General features: G+C 39.0%; 1 protein-coding gene across 1 annotated transcript; it reads right to left on the bottom strand.

Annotated features, from left to right (window-relative positions):
• Positions 1-5,418: 5,418 nt before the first annotated feature.
• Positions 5,419-6,276, bottom strand: LOC135714007 (uncharacterized). The gene has a single exon (XM_065237264.1). The coding sequence runs from the start codon at positions 6,274-6,276 to the stop codon at positions 5,419-5,421; it is 858 nt and encodes a 285-aa protein (XP_065093336.1).
• Between the last annotated feature and the right edge of the window lie 12,236 nt (positions 6,277-18,512).

Raw genomic sequence — 18,512 nt, 5'->3', positions numbered from 1 at the left:
CACCAGCTTATGAAACTCAATCGAAAAATTAATACATCATGCTAAATTGGAAGCACCTTCGTAGGTAAGGGCACCAGTCAACCTATCGAAAACAGACGAAAACAATTATCAAATTCCTTCGTCAAAATATTTCACCGGCATTTGATTAGCAAGACCGAAGAGTCCTTCGGAAAAGAGCCGGCTGTCTGCACAAATCCTCCAAAATAGAGACATCTGATGCGGGTGCCCACGTTCGACAGCAGCCGCAAATGAAGATGAGCTGGTAGGTACAAGTGTCTGCCACCAGTTGTGGAACGATCGGAACCCCTTTCACTGTCTGTACCAATAGCGAAACATCATCCACAAAGCGAACGGAAAAGTTTTCTCAACTATCACGTCAATTTTCCACCGCCTACTACGCGAACGCTGACGCACATATCAATTTCATACTTCAAGACGAGCAAAAAATAATCCCGGGCTGCTGCGATAACTACATACGGTTGAACTCTTTTCCCTCTCTGATGTGCCCGGACTACTGTGCTTCCGTAAATGAAAATCGAATGGAATTCCACAAACGACGTATTCCGGCTTTTGATGGAGCTCTGCTCGTCAGTTCGGTAGCGATATGTACGACGGATGATGGGTTATCAATCGTAGAATATTCCACTGGATGTGGGGCATTTTTTGCGTCTTTCACTTGTTCATCCGGGATCACGGGAGGGAGCCGTGTACTCTAATGAGAAAACACACGGAAGCTATGAAAATTGATTCACATCATACCCGGAGGAATGGGAACCGAATTATTTGGAGCATGCTTAATTGAAATGTTTTCCTTGTGCGTGCGTGGTGACGATGAGGGCTAGAGTGGAAAATTTGGCAAATGAAAACGACAGCTTTCGAGGGATGCGAATATGTAGTCGCCCTCTAATGAAAGGAATTTTTGCGAAATATTTTTCATAAATACCGTACGTTTCCACAACGGCAAAAGACTGACGACAAACTGACAAATTAAATCACACAAACGAGTGTCAAGCTGTGCGACGAGCAAAGAGCCGAACATCAAAAGTTTTGGCGGTCGTCTCTAACCCTTTGTGCTGTGAAGCAAACAGGCCGAAGAACAATTTGAACTAATTTACATTTCAACTGTAATTTTTAGGGAATCGTTTGGAAATTAATGTGTATTTGATTGAAGTTGGAGTGCTGCGCTCTACAGCTGCTAGGCAAACGAGGTATGTGCATTCGTCGCAGGCACACGTAACAGCAGAAACAGATTTTCTCTTGTTTTCCAATGCGTGAGCAAACCAGGGAAAGAGTGAAACGCCAAATTATAATGAATTACTTCATCAATCATCCGCTTCTTTAAAAACTTTTGACCGATTTGACAAACGATGTAATCCGAGGTAATCCATGTTGAGAAAAGGAGTGTTTCTTTCATTTTCAGTTACTCTGTTAGTGGCAGAAACGACGCTTATATTTGACTGATAAAATTTCTCCAGGCTCAAGTATGGTGCTATTGGCCGTTAAAGCGATTATCATTGGATCTCATTCGAACCAAATGAAGCGGCGAGGAGTGAAGACAAAAACAATTTAATTTAATAATACCGAGCAATATTAAATCCCAAACGATATATACACTGTCGACAATAAAAGCATAAAACTCTGATGTCCGTGTTCCTCCCCTCACAGTCCATCGGAACGGTCCCGTTGAGGATAAGTCATTTCACGAATGAAATAAACTTTTCCTTTTATGCGACTGACTGCCTCCGAGGATCGACTGCGAAAAAGGGAAGCTAATGTATCACAGGGAACATCGGATGATTGATTCGTTACGTAATTGTGCTGCGGCCGGCAGGAGTCCCAGAATCGTACTCACCCCTAATAGATAAAAAATAACATAAGTTTCATATCTGATTTTGATATCGAAAATGATAAATTGTTTATCATACATTTTTTTCCTGCTCACACGTCCGCACATACCTAACTTCTGTTTCGACAGATATTTTTCTGCACCTTGTTTTCTGCGTTGTTGAATTGACTTGTCCTCTTATCGCTGGAGGCCCTCCGAGACGGGAAATGTTTCTCGGTTTTTAACATTATTTTTTTCTGTCCACTCCAGCCCCAGCTGACTTTTCCCCAAGGACTGACTATAAAGATATTGGCTCTATTGACGCTCGATCGATCTCCGGCTTCCCCTCGAGGTGCAATCCAGAGGAGAAAAAAAACACAGGAGATAACAGATTGGGTGGCTTCTTGCGTAAATTCAATAGCCAATCGAAGGCCAGCACTTCCGAAAGTACAAACCGATGAGAAGGAAAAACGGGGCATTTAGAGGAAACGCTTGTCATGTAGGGAAACCAAACGATTTTTCTCCCCGACAATACCGAAGTTCGAATTTGGGTGCTGAAAAATCTGTTGCGAGAAGTACTTAAAGATATATTAATTTTCAAATCCTCTCCGACAAAGGGCGAAGAAAAATGGAACACAATTGTTGCCTCATTGAGTTTCTGAGTGTGGATTATTTGCTGGCGGCAGGGGAAAGGGTCTGGACTTGTGAGTTTTTCTGCCGATTGCATTCTCCAGTTGTGGGTTGTGACTAATTTTCGACAAAGTTTGCAGATTGCTGAGGCACATGGTTTGTGCGACGAATTTGGCTGTCTAAACGAATTTAAACACCATCAATCACGGACAGAATCAGGCGAGCTGTGTGATTTTGATCTGTTGAGTAGATGGTTTGATTGGTGTGAAATATTACACGGAATTTGAAAAAAAAAAACGAAGATGGTTGAAGAAAATAGTGTAGACATGTCGTAGTGGGAAAGCCCTGATATGTTTTTGGCAAAATCACAAAAGCTTATTTCGTTCAATAAAAACAGTGCATTACAGTGATGTTAGATCAAGTGGAGCAAAAATTCAAATTGTGTCCCAACTGGAAAATATAAGATTTGCCCAGCACATCTGAAATAAATCATTTTAAATCTATGCAATGCTGATTTTATAGAAATATATCAAGCTCTACTTGCTGTCGACTGTGAAGCTGTGGATTTTTCATCAATGTTGTTAGCAGCACTATCATTGAGCATATTCCCCTTGTATGACCTGCCCAAAAACTACCCTAGTCAACAAATCGGTGTCGAATGCTTAAACGCCACCGCTTTTGAGCTTTTCGAAGATTTTTTGCAGAAGTCGCTTGTTGCATCTCAAGTAAAAGTACAATCGTGCAAGCAGAGCATACAGAAAACAAAACGGTTCTAACACGATCAAACATCACAATCTAAACCAAACATGAACTCTCTGCCTTCAACCTTTTCACTGAGCAGCATGCTCAAGTTGAACTGGGAATTCGAGATACTCCATAGGTCGTCTAGAGCTGGGACGGGACTGGACAATCGGGTAGCGATTTCGAGCCAATTTACTGTCAAATCCGAGCCAGTTTTTGATTGGTCGATTTGACAGTAGCAATCGTGGAATAAAAGGGCATCAATCACGCTGGCAGTGAGACCGGAATCAATGTTGACGTGAATGGCGTTGTTAATTGTTTATATTTGCGAAAGAAAAGTTGAAAAATTGAGAGCACTGCGTGTTTTAAGTGATCGATATTGTTGTTTTATTGTGTTGAGCAAAAATGATGTACAAGCTGCTAAACTCCGGTAGAAATTCCGAATAACATCCAAATTAAAACAGAAAAAAAAATTTACATTCATTGGCCAACTCCGTCAAACACCACTCACAACTTTCCGAAGGGAATTCTTCAAAAAGATTAAGAACAGTGAGAAGCTCGATTGTCAAGGCCCGTCCCGGGTTTTGAGCATCGACAAATTCCACACCAGTAAAGTGATGGAGGGGGGTTGTTTATTGAGCATGAGCATTACCACTCGTGGTTGCTACTCTGCGATTGACCAGTCATTGGGAAGGGTAAGGATATTTAGCTCTATATCCGTTGTTACTAAAGACCGAGTATAACTCTGCATCTCCACGGCTGTTTTGTTAGTAGGATGTCAAGACTTATGTCCAACCACTACTCGCTAGACGCACATCTCTATAGAATAAACCTCGTTGACAGCAATATATGTAGGTGCAGAACCGGTTATGATGACATCGATCACGCAGTTTGGTATTGCCCGGGTAATGACACCTCCAGAGCACGACTGTTGGATACCCTAGTGACCCGTGGTAGACAACCCTTCCGTGAAGTAAGAGATGTATTGGGAACACGTGATCTCCCCTACATGCAAGCGATCTACGAATTCCTTTGTTTGTCTGATGTTAGAGTTTGATGTGACTATCCCCTCCTTTCCAAACAATTTCCCGCCATTGTGTCCCAGTCTTATTATCCTCCTGTTCCTGTGCTACTTGCCCCTGCCCAGCCAGGATTTGGTCAACCGTCCGAGAGTAGTATCTGAAGGAGGCTTCAGAAACCAGTTTCCTACCTAGATCCTTCCAATTGAAATTGTTACCTATTAACCTCGAGCCCGCCACGAGTAATTGGTACCAAATACTAACCTAGAAATACTGCTATTTAAAATGTAAATCAAACATTACTGATTTTGGCTCCGCAAAGTGTCACACACGACTGAGCCTAGTAAATAAACGAACTAGTTAAAAAAAAATATATAATAATACGATCTCATTCGTCATAGTTGTTGTTGTTGTTGTTGTTCTTTATTAGTGACATTTTACATCCTGCGGATGCATTCATGTCAGTTAAATTGGTTTTTGTGTAAACAGTGTGTGGGTGTGTTCAGAGTGGTGTGAGTGTTAGTGTTTACGACACAATTCAAAATTCACTTAGCTTTCTTATCGTTTATTCAATTCCTTGTTCATCGTCTGCATGCTCATCTCATGGTTTACACTTCTTCTCCATAAATTTCTTCTTTACTTCTTCTATATATATATTCACCATCTTCATTCTTCATGATCTTCCATATATCTTTTCCACATTATTTTTCGATTTCTTCGTTCCTGCCTTGCGCTTCATTTTTATCTTCATTCTTCTGCACCTTCATACTCATTCATGTCTTCTGTAGTACTTTCGTTTTCTGCTTCATCTTCATCCTTTTTCACTCCATCTTCTTCGATTTCCATTCAGCATCTTCTTCATGAACTAATTTGCTTCCAACATTCATCGGTAACATTCTTCCGCTGCATCTTCTTCCATTTCCTGTCCGACATCTTCTTCCATTCAGACTTCGTTTTTCTTCTGCATCGCTTGTTTGTTCTTCATCCTCCGCTTCGTTTTCTTCCTATATCCTGCACTTTCCTTTCCATTCTATCTTCGCCCTTCAAAGCTTCCGATAAAGTTTGGTTTCATGCAGAAACTTCAGCAACCGCTTCTCAAAATCATCGTCGTTGCGTAACGCCGTAAAAAGGCTTGTGGAATCAATTCCGTATTTCGTCCTGGCCGCTTCAAATTTTCTGCAGTGCAGAATAATGTGACGAACGTCAACTACGGTCCCACAGCATCCACGGAGCTATTTTCTTCAGCAAAAATTCATGCGTAACCCTAGTATGACCAATTCGCAGACGAGCGAGTACGCGTTGATCGGCAGAGCTGTACTGATCGATCCACTTCTTCGTTTCCCTTTTGACTTCCTTCAGCTTCACATCTGTCAATTGTGCCCAACGTGCTTCCCATAGCTGACGAAAGACTTGGTTCATGTTCTTGATCGAATCAATCCTTGGTACGGCGACGTTGATTGGTGGACTGTTTCGTGCTTCACTGGCTAGACGATCTGCTTCTTCGTTACCGCGAATTCCGGCATGACCAGGGATCCAACAAAGGTGGATCGGCCGTGCACGTAGTAAGCGCTCGATTTCCTGGATCCACGGATGCTGCGATCTACCACTCCCTATGGCCGAAAGACAGCTGGCCGAATCAGACAGAATTATAACACATTCGGTTGATGCTCTTGCAGCGATGACGACCGACTTGATTGCAAAGGCCTCCGCTGAAAACACGCTACATTGTGACGGAAGACCTATTGCTTGCTGAATACTGCTACTAAATACACTTGCTCCAACTATGTTCTCGCATTTAGAACCATCCGTATAAATAGCCAAAGCACGGTTAAACCGGTTAGCCAGCAACTCCTGCACGATGGGACGCACTGTATTCGGGGGATCCCCGGCTATCACCTTCCGTTTCACATCCCAAACAATATGCGGCTTGGGTTCATACCACTCTCGGTTGGCGAGACGTGTTCGTACAGCGATGTTTGGAAGCTCTACATCAATCGTCGCCAGGCAATCGGACGCTCGTTCCACAACTGGAAGATCGATATTCCTGGAATCCTTCTCCATCAAACGAATTGCAGCACGAATTATGGCTTACATTACCATTAAATCGAATGGCAACGTGCCAGCTTCAGTCATAATCGCTGGAATCGGACTGGTGACGTACGCCCCTGAGGCGAACCGGACCATCCGGTTGTAGATGGGTGCAAGAGTCTGCACCACCGAATCCTTCGCTCTACTGACGAGCCCGATACCGTAGATAAGTCGCGACGTGACGATTTCTGATCCGATACACAACAGAGAATAGCGTTGCCCTCGCGGAAGTTTAGCCCAGATCATCTTCAAGATCCGCAGTCTATAGTCGCACGTGTTTCTGACTACCTTGCAATGGTGTTTGAAGGACAGCGACCGATCAAGGTTGACGCCAACAACTTTCAGTTGATTTGTCCTCGGTACAGCTGTACGGTCGATGAATATATCGTTGCTGGGTTCTCGACGGACGTTGGGACTGCCGTAGAAATTTTTTGATTTTGTCGCGGAAATTGTGAAGCCGACGCTTTTCGCCCATTTGTCGACAGCTTTCACTGCAGCCTGTAGATCTCTATACAGAGGACGCTCCTTAGGGCCTGTTCATAAACTACGTAAATAGTTTTTTGGGACTCTTGCCCCCCCCCTCCCCCTGCGTAGACAATCACCCATACAAAATTTTTAAAATTTGTATGGACCGTGGATAATTGTCAACCCCCCTCCCCCCCTAAACTGTCTACGTAGTTTATGGACAGCCCCTTACTCCTCCGTACCACCAGCAAAATATCGTCCGCATAGAGAAGCACGGCAACAGTATGCGGCACCACTCTGAAAATCGGCTGCATCGCTAAAAGGAATAACGTGACAGACAACACTGATCCTTGGGGGACTCCGTTCTCCAATAGCATTTCACCCGATAAATGTTCTTCCACGTTTACCCGGAAAGATCTGTCGGTGAGGAAACTGTTCAGTACGTTGAACATGCGCCCACCCATCTGCCACTTACGCAGAGTGCGCAAGATACCAGACTTGGACTGAAAGTCTCTTTAACGAAGAAACAACAACAACAACAACAACAACAACAACAACAACAACAACAACAACAACAACAACAACAACAACAACAACAACAACAACAACAACAACAACAACAACAACAACAACAACAACAACAACAACAACAACAACAACAACAACAACAACAACAACAACAACACCAACAACAACAACAACAACAACAACAACAACAACAACAACAACAACAACAACGTGTGGGTTTTTTTTTCTCAATGTTTGTTTTCAAAATGAATAGAAATAATTTCATGCTTTAGGATTAATTTAATAGTTGTATCGTAAACCACATTTCAAACCTCCTTCTTCCCTTTTCCCATCCAAAAAATTGTAAATCTCCACTAACCTCGATACAACCGCGTATAGAAATAGTAATAATGTATAACGGAAAGGATAACTCGGTTCTGTAAAGGTTATTCAATTGAGCCTGTACAAATAAAGTAATTATTAAAAAAAAAAACAACAACAACAACAACAAACGTAAAAAGAACCTGAGATTGAAGCCACAATCTTCTCCTTAGTAAGCGAAATCGATCGCTTTTAGGCCACCGAGCTCCAAACGTCACAGCAAGTCACTGCGACCGACGACCGTTAAACAATGGTGACATAAACGTATTAAAATGAAATGACGTTCCCGGAAGGAGTCCCGGATCAAGCGTACGTATTTTTTTTTAGCCAGAATACCAACATTCAAAGTGTTTTTACGTTACTTCATACGCGAAGTTGGCGATTTTCAGAGTTGTTTGGAAATGCTAACAGGAAACTTTAGTGTCATAATTTATTAGAGCTGTCGTACGGCGTAATTTGCTGTAAAAATTTTATTTTCCCCTACAACAGATACTCCCGGAGTTATATCGGTGGTTCTGAGAGCGGCCAATGTGGTCAGTGATTCAATTCAAGTCTTTAATAAACAAGTTGACAACAAATCATGAAAAATAGCTGTCGTATGCCCTAGTTCGGCATAAAAATACAGTTTTCCCCTATTTAAGGTTTCTCGGAGGGCATTACGGTGTTTCAAAGCGGCCAATGTGATTAATGATCCAATTGAACTTTATAGAAAACCTACTGATGCAAAAACTTGAAGAAAGAGCTGTCGCACGGCATGTTTTGGTGTAAAATGCAACTGTCCCCTACTACAGGTTCCCTTGGGGGTACTCCGGTGGTTCCGGAAGTGATCCATTTAAAGTCTATAGAAAGCCTACGGATGAAAAACCACGAAGAAAGAGGTGTTGTACGGCATATTTTGGTGTAACAATAAAATTGTACCCTACTGCAGGTTCCCCGGGGGTACTTCGGTGGTTCCCGAAGTGATCAATGTGGTCAATAATCCATTTAAAGTCTTTAGGATTCCTTCTGATGAAAATGCATGAATAAAGAGGTGTCGCATGGCATGTTTTGGTGTAAAAATGAATTTGTCCCCTACTACAGGTTCCCCCGGGGGCACTCCAGTGGCTTCGGAAGTGGCCAATGTGGTCAATGCTCCAGATAAAAACTATTGGTAAAACACCATGATGAAAAAGGTGTCACATGGCATGTTTTGAGTGAATGAAAGAAATGACACTCAGAACCCTCCCTCAGGACCGATTCCAGGAAAATGGCCATATCTCGGTTGATTCTGAGTCGATTTTCGCTCTTGGTGCGTCATTTGCTTTGGAAATAGTTCTATTTTTGGCGTATGAACAAAAAACACAGATTAGTAACGGACACCCTGAGAAAAACTCATCACAAATTTAGCAATTTAGACATGCCCTCAGGAAACCAGGAATATTTCCGGTATCCGGTAACCATGGTCGCTTCCATTGCCCCACCATGCAACTTGATTAGTTTTCCAGCCGAATGCTTTTAGAAGATTAAAAGATTTGCTAGTACTCTATATTTCTCACAACCCTTGTATATGTTTCACTTTTGGCCTAATAAATTAATCCACCAATTTTAGATCAAAACGGAGATGATCGATACAACTGGTTCAAGCATTTCAGATGTAGTTCGCCAATACGTAGTTCACCGAACCACTCAAAAGTTCTCCAAACCTCACAGCTTCTTCTTTTCAGCAGTTCTCTGAAAAGGTCAGAGAAGATAAGAGAAGTTCGATAAGTCGATAAGTAAGTAAAATTTCTTTAGTTCAAGGTTCAATGCTGAATGTTTTATGGATAATTCACACTTTTAGGGATTTTCAGCGGGGTTTTATATATTATTGGATGTTTTAAGGTGATACTCTAAGGAAGCCTTAGCGTGAAACTTCAAAGGCACAAATGTCAGCTTCCACAAAACATACAAATTTGAAATCTCTCTCAGTAGCACAGCAAACAAGGAGTAGCAATTTCAAATATGTATGTTTTGTGGAAGCTGAAATTTGTGCCTTTAAAGTTTCACGCTAAGGCTTCCTTAGAGTATCACCTTAAGCAGCATTTTAATTGTTTTAATGATCATTTATCGGATTTTATATTCAAAAGTATGTTTGCCGCCATAATCACCTAGCATAGGGTTACCATCTGGTATCCTAAAGGAGGACATGTCCTCCTTTTTGAACATTTTTTTTACATGTCCTCCTTTTGCCTCAAAATATCCTTCTTTTTAATGCTTGAATATTTTCAAGCACAATTTTAATAAATAAATTTTATCATTTTATTTTGACCTAACCTCATCATATTTGAAAGGTTTTGAAGTTATTAAACTGATGTTATCATGCAAAGAAGTACACTAGTTCATTTCCAAGTATGTACAGAACCGATCATATTAAATAGGGTCTTGTATAAGAGATGAGCGGACTGGCTGGTTTTGAGCCAAACGAACTGTCAAAGCCAGAGTCAATTGAGCAGCGCCTATCTTGATTGCATTGGCAGTGTTGCCAGAAATATCCCAGGCAGAGGTTGCCAAGGCAGTTTGTTTTGAATCTAAAGTCATATTAAAGGGCTCATTGTAAAATGTTTGTTAGTCCAAAAAAGTTAAAAGAGCTGTATTTTTTTTGTATGTACATTTAAATTGCTGAATTTGGGCTGCTGTTTGATCAAATATTCAAAATTTACCGGTTTTTTTAGAGTGATGCTGAGTTGACTCTGCATGAAGTTTAATTGAATTTCAGTAAAAAGCTTCTTGTTTGAACACCGTTTTTAAAATTGAAATTACTTGAAACACAATCAATCAAATCAATCGTACTTTTTTTTTTTTTTGTAATCAAAAAAAATATATTAAATTTTAATTGGTTCAACAGTCTCGTTTTCTCTGATCCCAAAAAACTCATAGTGTAATTTAAGAAATTTTGAAAAATTGAAGTTGTTATCATGGATTCAGAAATGATACTACTCGAATGACCCACACTGACTACAATTAAAAAAAAAAAATGTTTCTACTAGAAAAAAATAATACAGGTGCTGTTCATTGTACTTCAAGAGCAAACAATTTGAAAAATGGTAGTCAAATAAGATGCGTTTTTCTAAAATTATTGGAAGTTTAAGCTGATTCAACTTATTTAGCTCATAATAACACCGTTAAATTTTTATTATTTAGCCAACCAGAGTTTAGAGAGACTATAAATCCAGCATTAGTACTCTAACATGACCGATACAGTTTACTTTATTTTAAAGGCTAGAAAGTTGCATCCGTGAGAAAGGATTACTGCTTTTTAATTGGACGTAGCCCAATAACCAAAAGGGAACGGCATTAATTTTCAAATATTTCAAACCAACATTACGTACACGAAAATTTGTGCATTGGATTCTACTTGCCTACTGGAACACAGTGGACACTATTTCATTGACAGAATTTCGGGTTTTAACGAAAAAACTGCTTTTGAATTTCCAAAAATTAATGACGTCCCCTTTTCCCTTAAAAGAATGATGATTAGAATTGAATTGATGACGACTACACTCCGCTACACTACACTTTTTTAAAATAATAAATTTTGAGAAAGTTCATATGTTTTCAAAATGTTTGATAAATACTCGATGATTTGATGATTCAAAATGTATACATTGTCCTCCTTTTTCTCTAAAATTGAAATGAAATATCCTCCTTTTCAATTTTTGAAATGGTAACCCTAACCTAGCATGAGCATTCGACACCGGAGAAAGATACGCGCTGCATATCCAGTGCCACAGTGAGTCTAATGAAACACCGCTTCAGGGCTTTTGTTTTTACAGCCGCAAACTAGTAGCGCCGGTGGTGCAGTGGTAAGCGTGATTGCCATGGGTTTAATCCCACACCTGATCACGCTTTCCTTCGGAAGGGAAGGAAAGCCGTTGGCTCCCGGTCCATGAGTTGATGGGTGGATAGGTCCAGGAGTGGAAGTAGCCTCCCTGCTGTCGGTAGCATTAGTACTCAGTACGGAAAACAAGATCGACGGAGAACAATTCAAGGAAAAAAAATACAGCAGCAAACTAACCGGTGGATCAGTCAGTCAGCAGTTTTAGAGTATTTTTTTTTTCAAAATTTCACTGCATCAAGCTAAGAGTGTATAGAATCACAGTAGGCATTGTTAGGATAAGTTCATTTGTTTACATCATGGCTTCATCGGAGCAAGCACGTCGTGATTCGATCCTGCACGTTCGAAACGAAAATACCGGTCTCTCCGCTCCTGGCAGTTTTCGATCAAATTCCTGGGCCGGAATTGTATACCTCAGTTGACCGAAAGAGCGCCCCGGAAGAATTTAAAATCAAAAAGAAGCCAAAATTCCCCAAAAAATTCCTTGTCTGGCAAGCAATCTGCAGTTGTGGGCTGAAAAGCGAAACTTTCGCTACTTCCGGACCATGAACCAGTAAATTTACCAGGAGGAGTGCCTACGGAAGTGACTACTATCTTTCCTGGATCAGCACAAGGTGGATTGCCTATTCTGGCCGGACTTGGCAAGGTGCCACTACTCAAATTCCACCAAACAGTGGAACTATGAAAATAGCGTCACAGTGGTTCCCAAGGAGATGAATACGGCTAATACTCCGGAACTAATACCGTGCGGGACCGAAATCCGTACAGCACCGAAATCCGTACACCCTGTTGAATTTGTTTATTTATAAGCATCATAACAATGTAAATGTTATACATGAATACATATTCATGTTCATTCATGCATTAGCTTAATGTTTACGTCAACAATTAAGCAGAATGTCATGCAATTAAAATAAGAAAAATAAAAACCTTAACACGTGTCGGGCATTTCTGTCAATCGGTTGCGTTCTTAACGATTTTCTAAGAAAATCTCTCAGATTTACTTCAGTTTGTTAAGCGTATTTCAGTGATGTTTGCAAGTAGTTTCCTGAAGGTCGATCGAAAAGGTTAGTGTTTATCGTTTTATATCTCAATTCTAAGCAATGGATCGTTCATATGGTATTTATTTATCAAAATTAGTACTGTACGGATTTCGATCCATATATATCAGCTGATTCTAAATCCGTACACTTGTGCATCACTAATGACGATTCTACTTTATCCAATGTTTTTCAGCAGATCATGGAAACTAAATACACGCCGGAGGATTTGGAGAAGACTGTGGCAATGATGCGTGCGGAGAAATCTTACCAAGAAGCATCCAGGGATTTTGCCGTTCAATTCACCACCATAAAAGATGCCGTATTCAATCGCTACTCTCTTATTTTATTCGTATTGTAAACGTTATATTATTAATATCTTTTAATGAAGAGCGTCCGAAAAGTAAAACAACGCAGCTCCCCTACAGGATATCACCAACACGCATATACAAATTAGGGACCATGCATAAATGACGTAGCATTTGAGGGGGGAGGTGAAGGTTTCAGAATTTGTGACCGGCCATGTATTGGATATAGCCAAATACGCTACGAGGGGGGGGGGAGGAGTATAAAATTGATCAAAAATATGCTACGTCATTTTTGGATGCTCCCTTACAGAGAGCAGACAGAAATGGGCCAGAGAGCATTCCTAGCAGTAGCTACCAGCGAGGAATGACTGGAAATACACATGAAAGTAGTGCGGGCGAAAATTGATAAAGAGAACGCAAAGAAACAAAGGATTGAGGAACGACAAAAGAAAAAGGTTGAGCGAGAGAGGAAGAGGAGGAAGAAAAGGAAGAAGAGCAAAGAAAGTTCCCTAATAAACAAATACCATGAACGAACTTTATCCCGGATGGGTAAACTTTCCCACAAATGGTTTGGATGATACCCCGATCACGTCGTTAAGGGGAAGCAGACCGCTCCGAAAAAAAAAATTACGTTTTGATTTTTCTAAAAATATTGAAAAAAAGTATCAAAAATCTAAAAAAATCACATTTTTTCTAAATTTTTAAAGAAAATTCACGTGCAAAAACATGTTTTATAAGTCATTATGGCATAAAGTTGGACTCAAAAAACCACAAAACATCAACTTTTCGGTTTTTCTGAGAGTCCAATTTTTTTTTCATGATGGGATAGAAAAAATTTTTTTGCATGTAATTTTTGACAAAAATCTAAGGAAGAAACTGATTTTCTTGGATTTTTGATAATTTTTCCCAATGTTTTTAGAAAAATAAAAACGTACCGAAAATATTTTTTTTTATTTTTGGGCCGGTGAGCTTCCCCTTAAGCTCTCTATTATGGTTATTTTTATTAGGGTTGGAAGCAAGAAAGCATTATAACTTGAAAAGGCAATGGTAACAATGGAGAAGAAGCAGAAGAAAGCTGTGGAAAAGAAGCAATGAAAGATCTGTATTTTTATGATTATTACTCTCTTGACGTATTAAATTAAATTAAGTTATAGTCGTTATTTTACCAATTTTAATTTTCATGTACAAAACGAAAAACTAATCCTTGATGTCAAATCATTGTCTTTTTTTGGTGGTTTCTAAGATGGTTGTATTTTTCTTTTACTTATCCGCCATTATAGGGCTACCATCTTAGGAACCGGTTAATTTATCGCTTGATGCCAGTGGGTTGGTGGAGTTCCAAAGTATGGCGCATCTCGCACAACCACATGTCAAATTTCAAAAACCTCGAAGTTGTGATCGGAGGAAAACTCCAGTAAGAATATTTAACCCAAAGTACTGGTATAGAATAAAATTTGGAAGAAATTAATCCTTAAACATGATATTAGTTAGCATAAAAATCTAGAACAGTTACCTTCTTAAATAAAAAGAATTCAGTTACCTCTCCTTTGAATCGATTGGAGCATCAATTAATCTAACGCTGATATCATTAGTTAAAAAAGTAAAAGTAAAAAAAATGAACTTGAACCTTTGACGAATGATTCTTATGTAAAATCGTGCACTGAATTCAACAATGTAGTCGAAAAAAATGTCAGTAGGATAGTTTTTGGGATACAGCTAAAAATGGAAATTCACTTTAAACAAGTTTGATTACTGTAATACAAATGTCTCCGGTTGTAATGAGATTATATCAATTATTTTAACGCTAAATTATAGGTAAGAAATTTTTTCGTTCGATCAATTGAACATCAATTGTCAGTGAGATTGATGGTATTGTTGTTAGTTAATAGTTTGTTTTTTTAAGTTTTCCTAAGAAAAATTGAATTTCTGCTAAGTTTTTAAGCAATGTAAATTAAAATGTTTATGGTGGTTCTACCATTACTCTCACGGAAAAATAGTGTTATAACGATCGAAATAAAATTTTATCACCTTTAATTTGGCGTTAAAATAATTAATATCACTTCATTGCAGCCAGAGATATTTGTGTTTTCGTTTTTTTTAACGTGAGATTTCATTTTTTAGCTAGGGGAAGGAGGGGCATAGTGAGCATCCCGTACTTTGGCTCTGGATCTCCAACTGCATGAAACAAATCAACTGGTAGTAGGATCAATATCATTAAGATATTGATCCTACAGCCAACAAATTTGTTCTGAACGGCCGGAAGTCCAAGCTGGAGCACGCGCGATGCTCACTATGCCCCACCTGTTCATATGCCTCTCTTACCCCTATATCTCCAAAACTATCCTACCGAGATTTTTTTGGACTACATTTTTGGATTCAGCGCACGATTTTACATGGGAAATGACCAGCAGCGTACAAAGTTCAAATATGCTGTAAACTAGTGTATTTAAACGAATATAGCTGTTTTGGACTCATAGCCAAGCAACTACAAAAAAATCTTTATTCAAGATAGCAACACGTTTTTTTTTTCATTGATTTGGATCGATTTACATTCATGTACGGATTTTGATTCATGACTGTACGGATTTTGATTCATCCTCAACACAGTGTACGGATTTCGATTCAAAACTGTACGGATTTTGATTCAATCGTAAAACGCTGTACGGATTTTGATTCAAGATATGTGCAATTTAAATCCTTTTTTCTAATAATTAAAGGTAATTTTAAGACCTGGTGTTTGCAAATATTGGAAAAATAAAGATAAATGTAAAGGAAAAAGATGTGATACAGAGCATAATGTGATAGCATTATTTAGTATTGACCGTTAATGATTCTCTCGTGCTTAGGTGTACGGATTTCGGTCCCGCACGGTACCAATTGAGGAATACTGTTCAATTGTTAAGCACAAACTGGAGAAAAACAGTGAAACTGCAATTTACCTGATGTATTTCAAGCGGAAATGGAAATTGGCAGCCAAACAAGTGGGAACAGGGCTCGTGCAAAAGATGGTGGGCCGTGTACGAAGCTAAGTTCGAGCAATTGCCTATGGTAAGAAAGGAGACTGAAACGATGGTCTTACAATAAGGATAATACCTACTTATGTATACACTGAACTGTGATAAATAAAACGCACTTTTAAGCCCCAAACATATTTTCGTGTCTGGCTTGTTTCGTGTACAACCTTTATTTCATAAAAATTCAAACGCAATATCGTATAAATACGCAATGTTATATACAAAAACAATTTAAACAATTTCGATCTTAACGTCAATTATAGCTCAGCATTAAAAAAGCGAAGATTTTACGCTTCGGATAAAATTCACATTTTCTGCCTGTATGTGTAAATGTATTCATAAAATCTAGACATTTGAATCATGCATCCAGTGAAAACATCCCGTATTTATATCAAGGTAGCTTACATTAAGTAATATCAGCAATAACCTGAACATAGCATTATAATAGGCTCCCGTAGCTTTGACCTTTCGAAGAGTGGTTAAAACAACCAAACTGGAAAACTCTAATGACCCAAGCAGCATTTCACCCAGATGCCAGAATGTAATGAACCTCGCACACCTTATCAGCCAAAATAAAAAAAAAATAAGCCCCGGAGATTCCCAATTTTCCTCGGTTCGTTAATTTTTAAATACCGAGAATTAATTCGAACAATTTGTGCCCGAAATGCACAGTGGAATTCAGCTTGGCTGATCTCACGGCAGCCATAATCTTATTGTTGGCCACAACTCACTACAAGTCCAGACGAAAAAAAAAATCGAAACAAGATATTTCCGACCGTATGCACGGACCATAATGTTTGTTTTCCCTCAGGAGGGATTCTTTTCACCAACTTTTTTTGTTGTTGTACGAATCCTCAGTATCGTTCCAACTGCTCCGGAATAAGATATTAATGACAAACGGTAAAAAATACCGCTAATAATAATATTATAGCCCTAATAGATGCTAATAATAAAAGTTCATTCACGTTCTTTCTTTTGCTTTTCCCTCCGAGGAGAAAGATATTTCCCGGGGAGCCAGAAAAAAAATGTGATGTTTCATTGTTGTATCATCCCCGAGGACATTTTGCCCTAGTTCATTGGACAGAAGACAAGATGCCGTTTCATCACCCAAGTGGCACAGCGCGCGGAAGGAAGACATTAGTATTCCACAAGCGGGTGCACTTTTCAGCAATTTTGTTCCGCTAAACCGACCAATATAATTTGAATTCGATTTTTTATTCTTGTGGTTTTGCGAAAAGTTAAATCACCATTTCTGAAGTATATGAAAAATGTCTCTTACCGATACACGGAAATATGCAAATGTTTTGTTTTCCCTGCGAAAGCAATAATTTTCCCCCCTCGTCGTCGTCGTCGTCGTCGTCGTTGGTGAGTGTCGCGCGCGCTTAGACATATGTTTGAGAGTGTCAACCCTAGCAGCTAACAGGAAAAGTCAAACGGGGCGAGGGTTGAATCGATTCCGTTTGACTGTTCGGGCTCATCGTACTGAAGTGGGGTTACATGCTCTTCATTTGAATTTTTATGCCTTTTCTTGTTTGGGAGAAAAATCTGCCTCGCTGTTGATGTTCAACTTTTCATTTTTTTTTTCTAGACTGAGATTTGAACGCCCTCTGTGAAGTGGTAATTGCACGCAATTTAAATATGCAAATTGTGGATCATTGCTCGGCCAAAGTCGCAGACTTTGCGAGTTTGTTTTTATGCGACTTTTATTGTGAGGTATGCTTTTCGCGGGATGTTTGATGGAAGAATCGAAAAAAAAACTGTTCCTTTGAGAGGAGTTTGAGAAGTTAAATTTGAATATTTATGTCACGGCGTATTTTTTTTTTGTTCTTGAGCATCATGGTATGGGGAGAAAATTGAGTCAATAATCATTTGTCATTTGATGTCTAATAAACATGAACACTTGTTAGAGCGGAGGCAAAGCAAATGAGATGAGCAAGACAAATTGATCGCAGGAAGATGAAATTTTTTTGCGGGGAATTGTTGGTATCAATTTGCACTTATATGGTCGAAATAGAGACTTATCATTTTTGCAAATGTTGCTTTTATAATAGTTTGAAATCTGAACGCGTGCCTTTTCTGAGACATCTGTTGGATGTATCTACACAGTTTGAAAGTTTACATTATAAATCATGTAAAGTTCTGAGACATTTCATGCAATGTATCAAATATTGTTTACAAAAGCCCATCTTTGTAAACAACATTGTTTTCAAGTTGCTCGGTTGCATGAAATGAAATATAAGTTTACGTGAATGAATGTTTAAATGAATTAAAATTCAAAATTTTTATCTGTGTAGTAAACATTTAATTTCTGATGAAAGTATTGCTGAAATTTTCATTATTAAATCATAAAAACCAGTTTACATCTGATACTTGGTAAAAGGATACACAAATAATATATTTTTAAAAAGAAATTATCACTGAAATTTAAAAATTGCCACAAATAAACATTTATTTAAGAAAATCGATAACACAATTATTAGAAGCTATCCCTTTTTAACAGAATTGAATAAAGGTTTTAATTATTCATTTCTCGGGATATAATTTATGTTTCCCGAATCCCGGGATGCTGAAAACCTCCGAGAAATGAATGCTTTAGTTTTAATGAACATCAGGTACGCATCCACATTAATCCGGAAACCTT

Source organism: Ochlerotatus camptorhynchus, unplaced genomic scaffold (genome assembly GCF_037179485.1).
Source record: "Ochlerotatus camptorhynchus isolate MF236.1 unplaced genomic scaffold, CSIRO-AGI_Acam_v1.1 ptg000598l, whole genome shotgun sequence".
Classification (NCBI taxonomy): Eukaryota; Metazoa; Arthropoda; class Insecta; order Diptera; family Culicidae; genus Ochlerotatus; species Ochlerotatus camptorhynchus.
The sequence above is the reverse complement of the archived record's forward strand: the minus strand, read 5'-3'. Positions and strand labels throughout refer to the sequence as shown.

Bases quoted from the DNA above. Each gene is read 5' to 3' on its own strand.
- LOC135714007 (XM_065237264.1), bottom strand. From the start codon at position 6,276: ATGGAGAAGGATTCCAGGAATATCGATCTTCCAGTTGTGGAACGAGCG.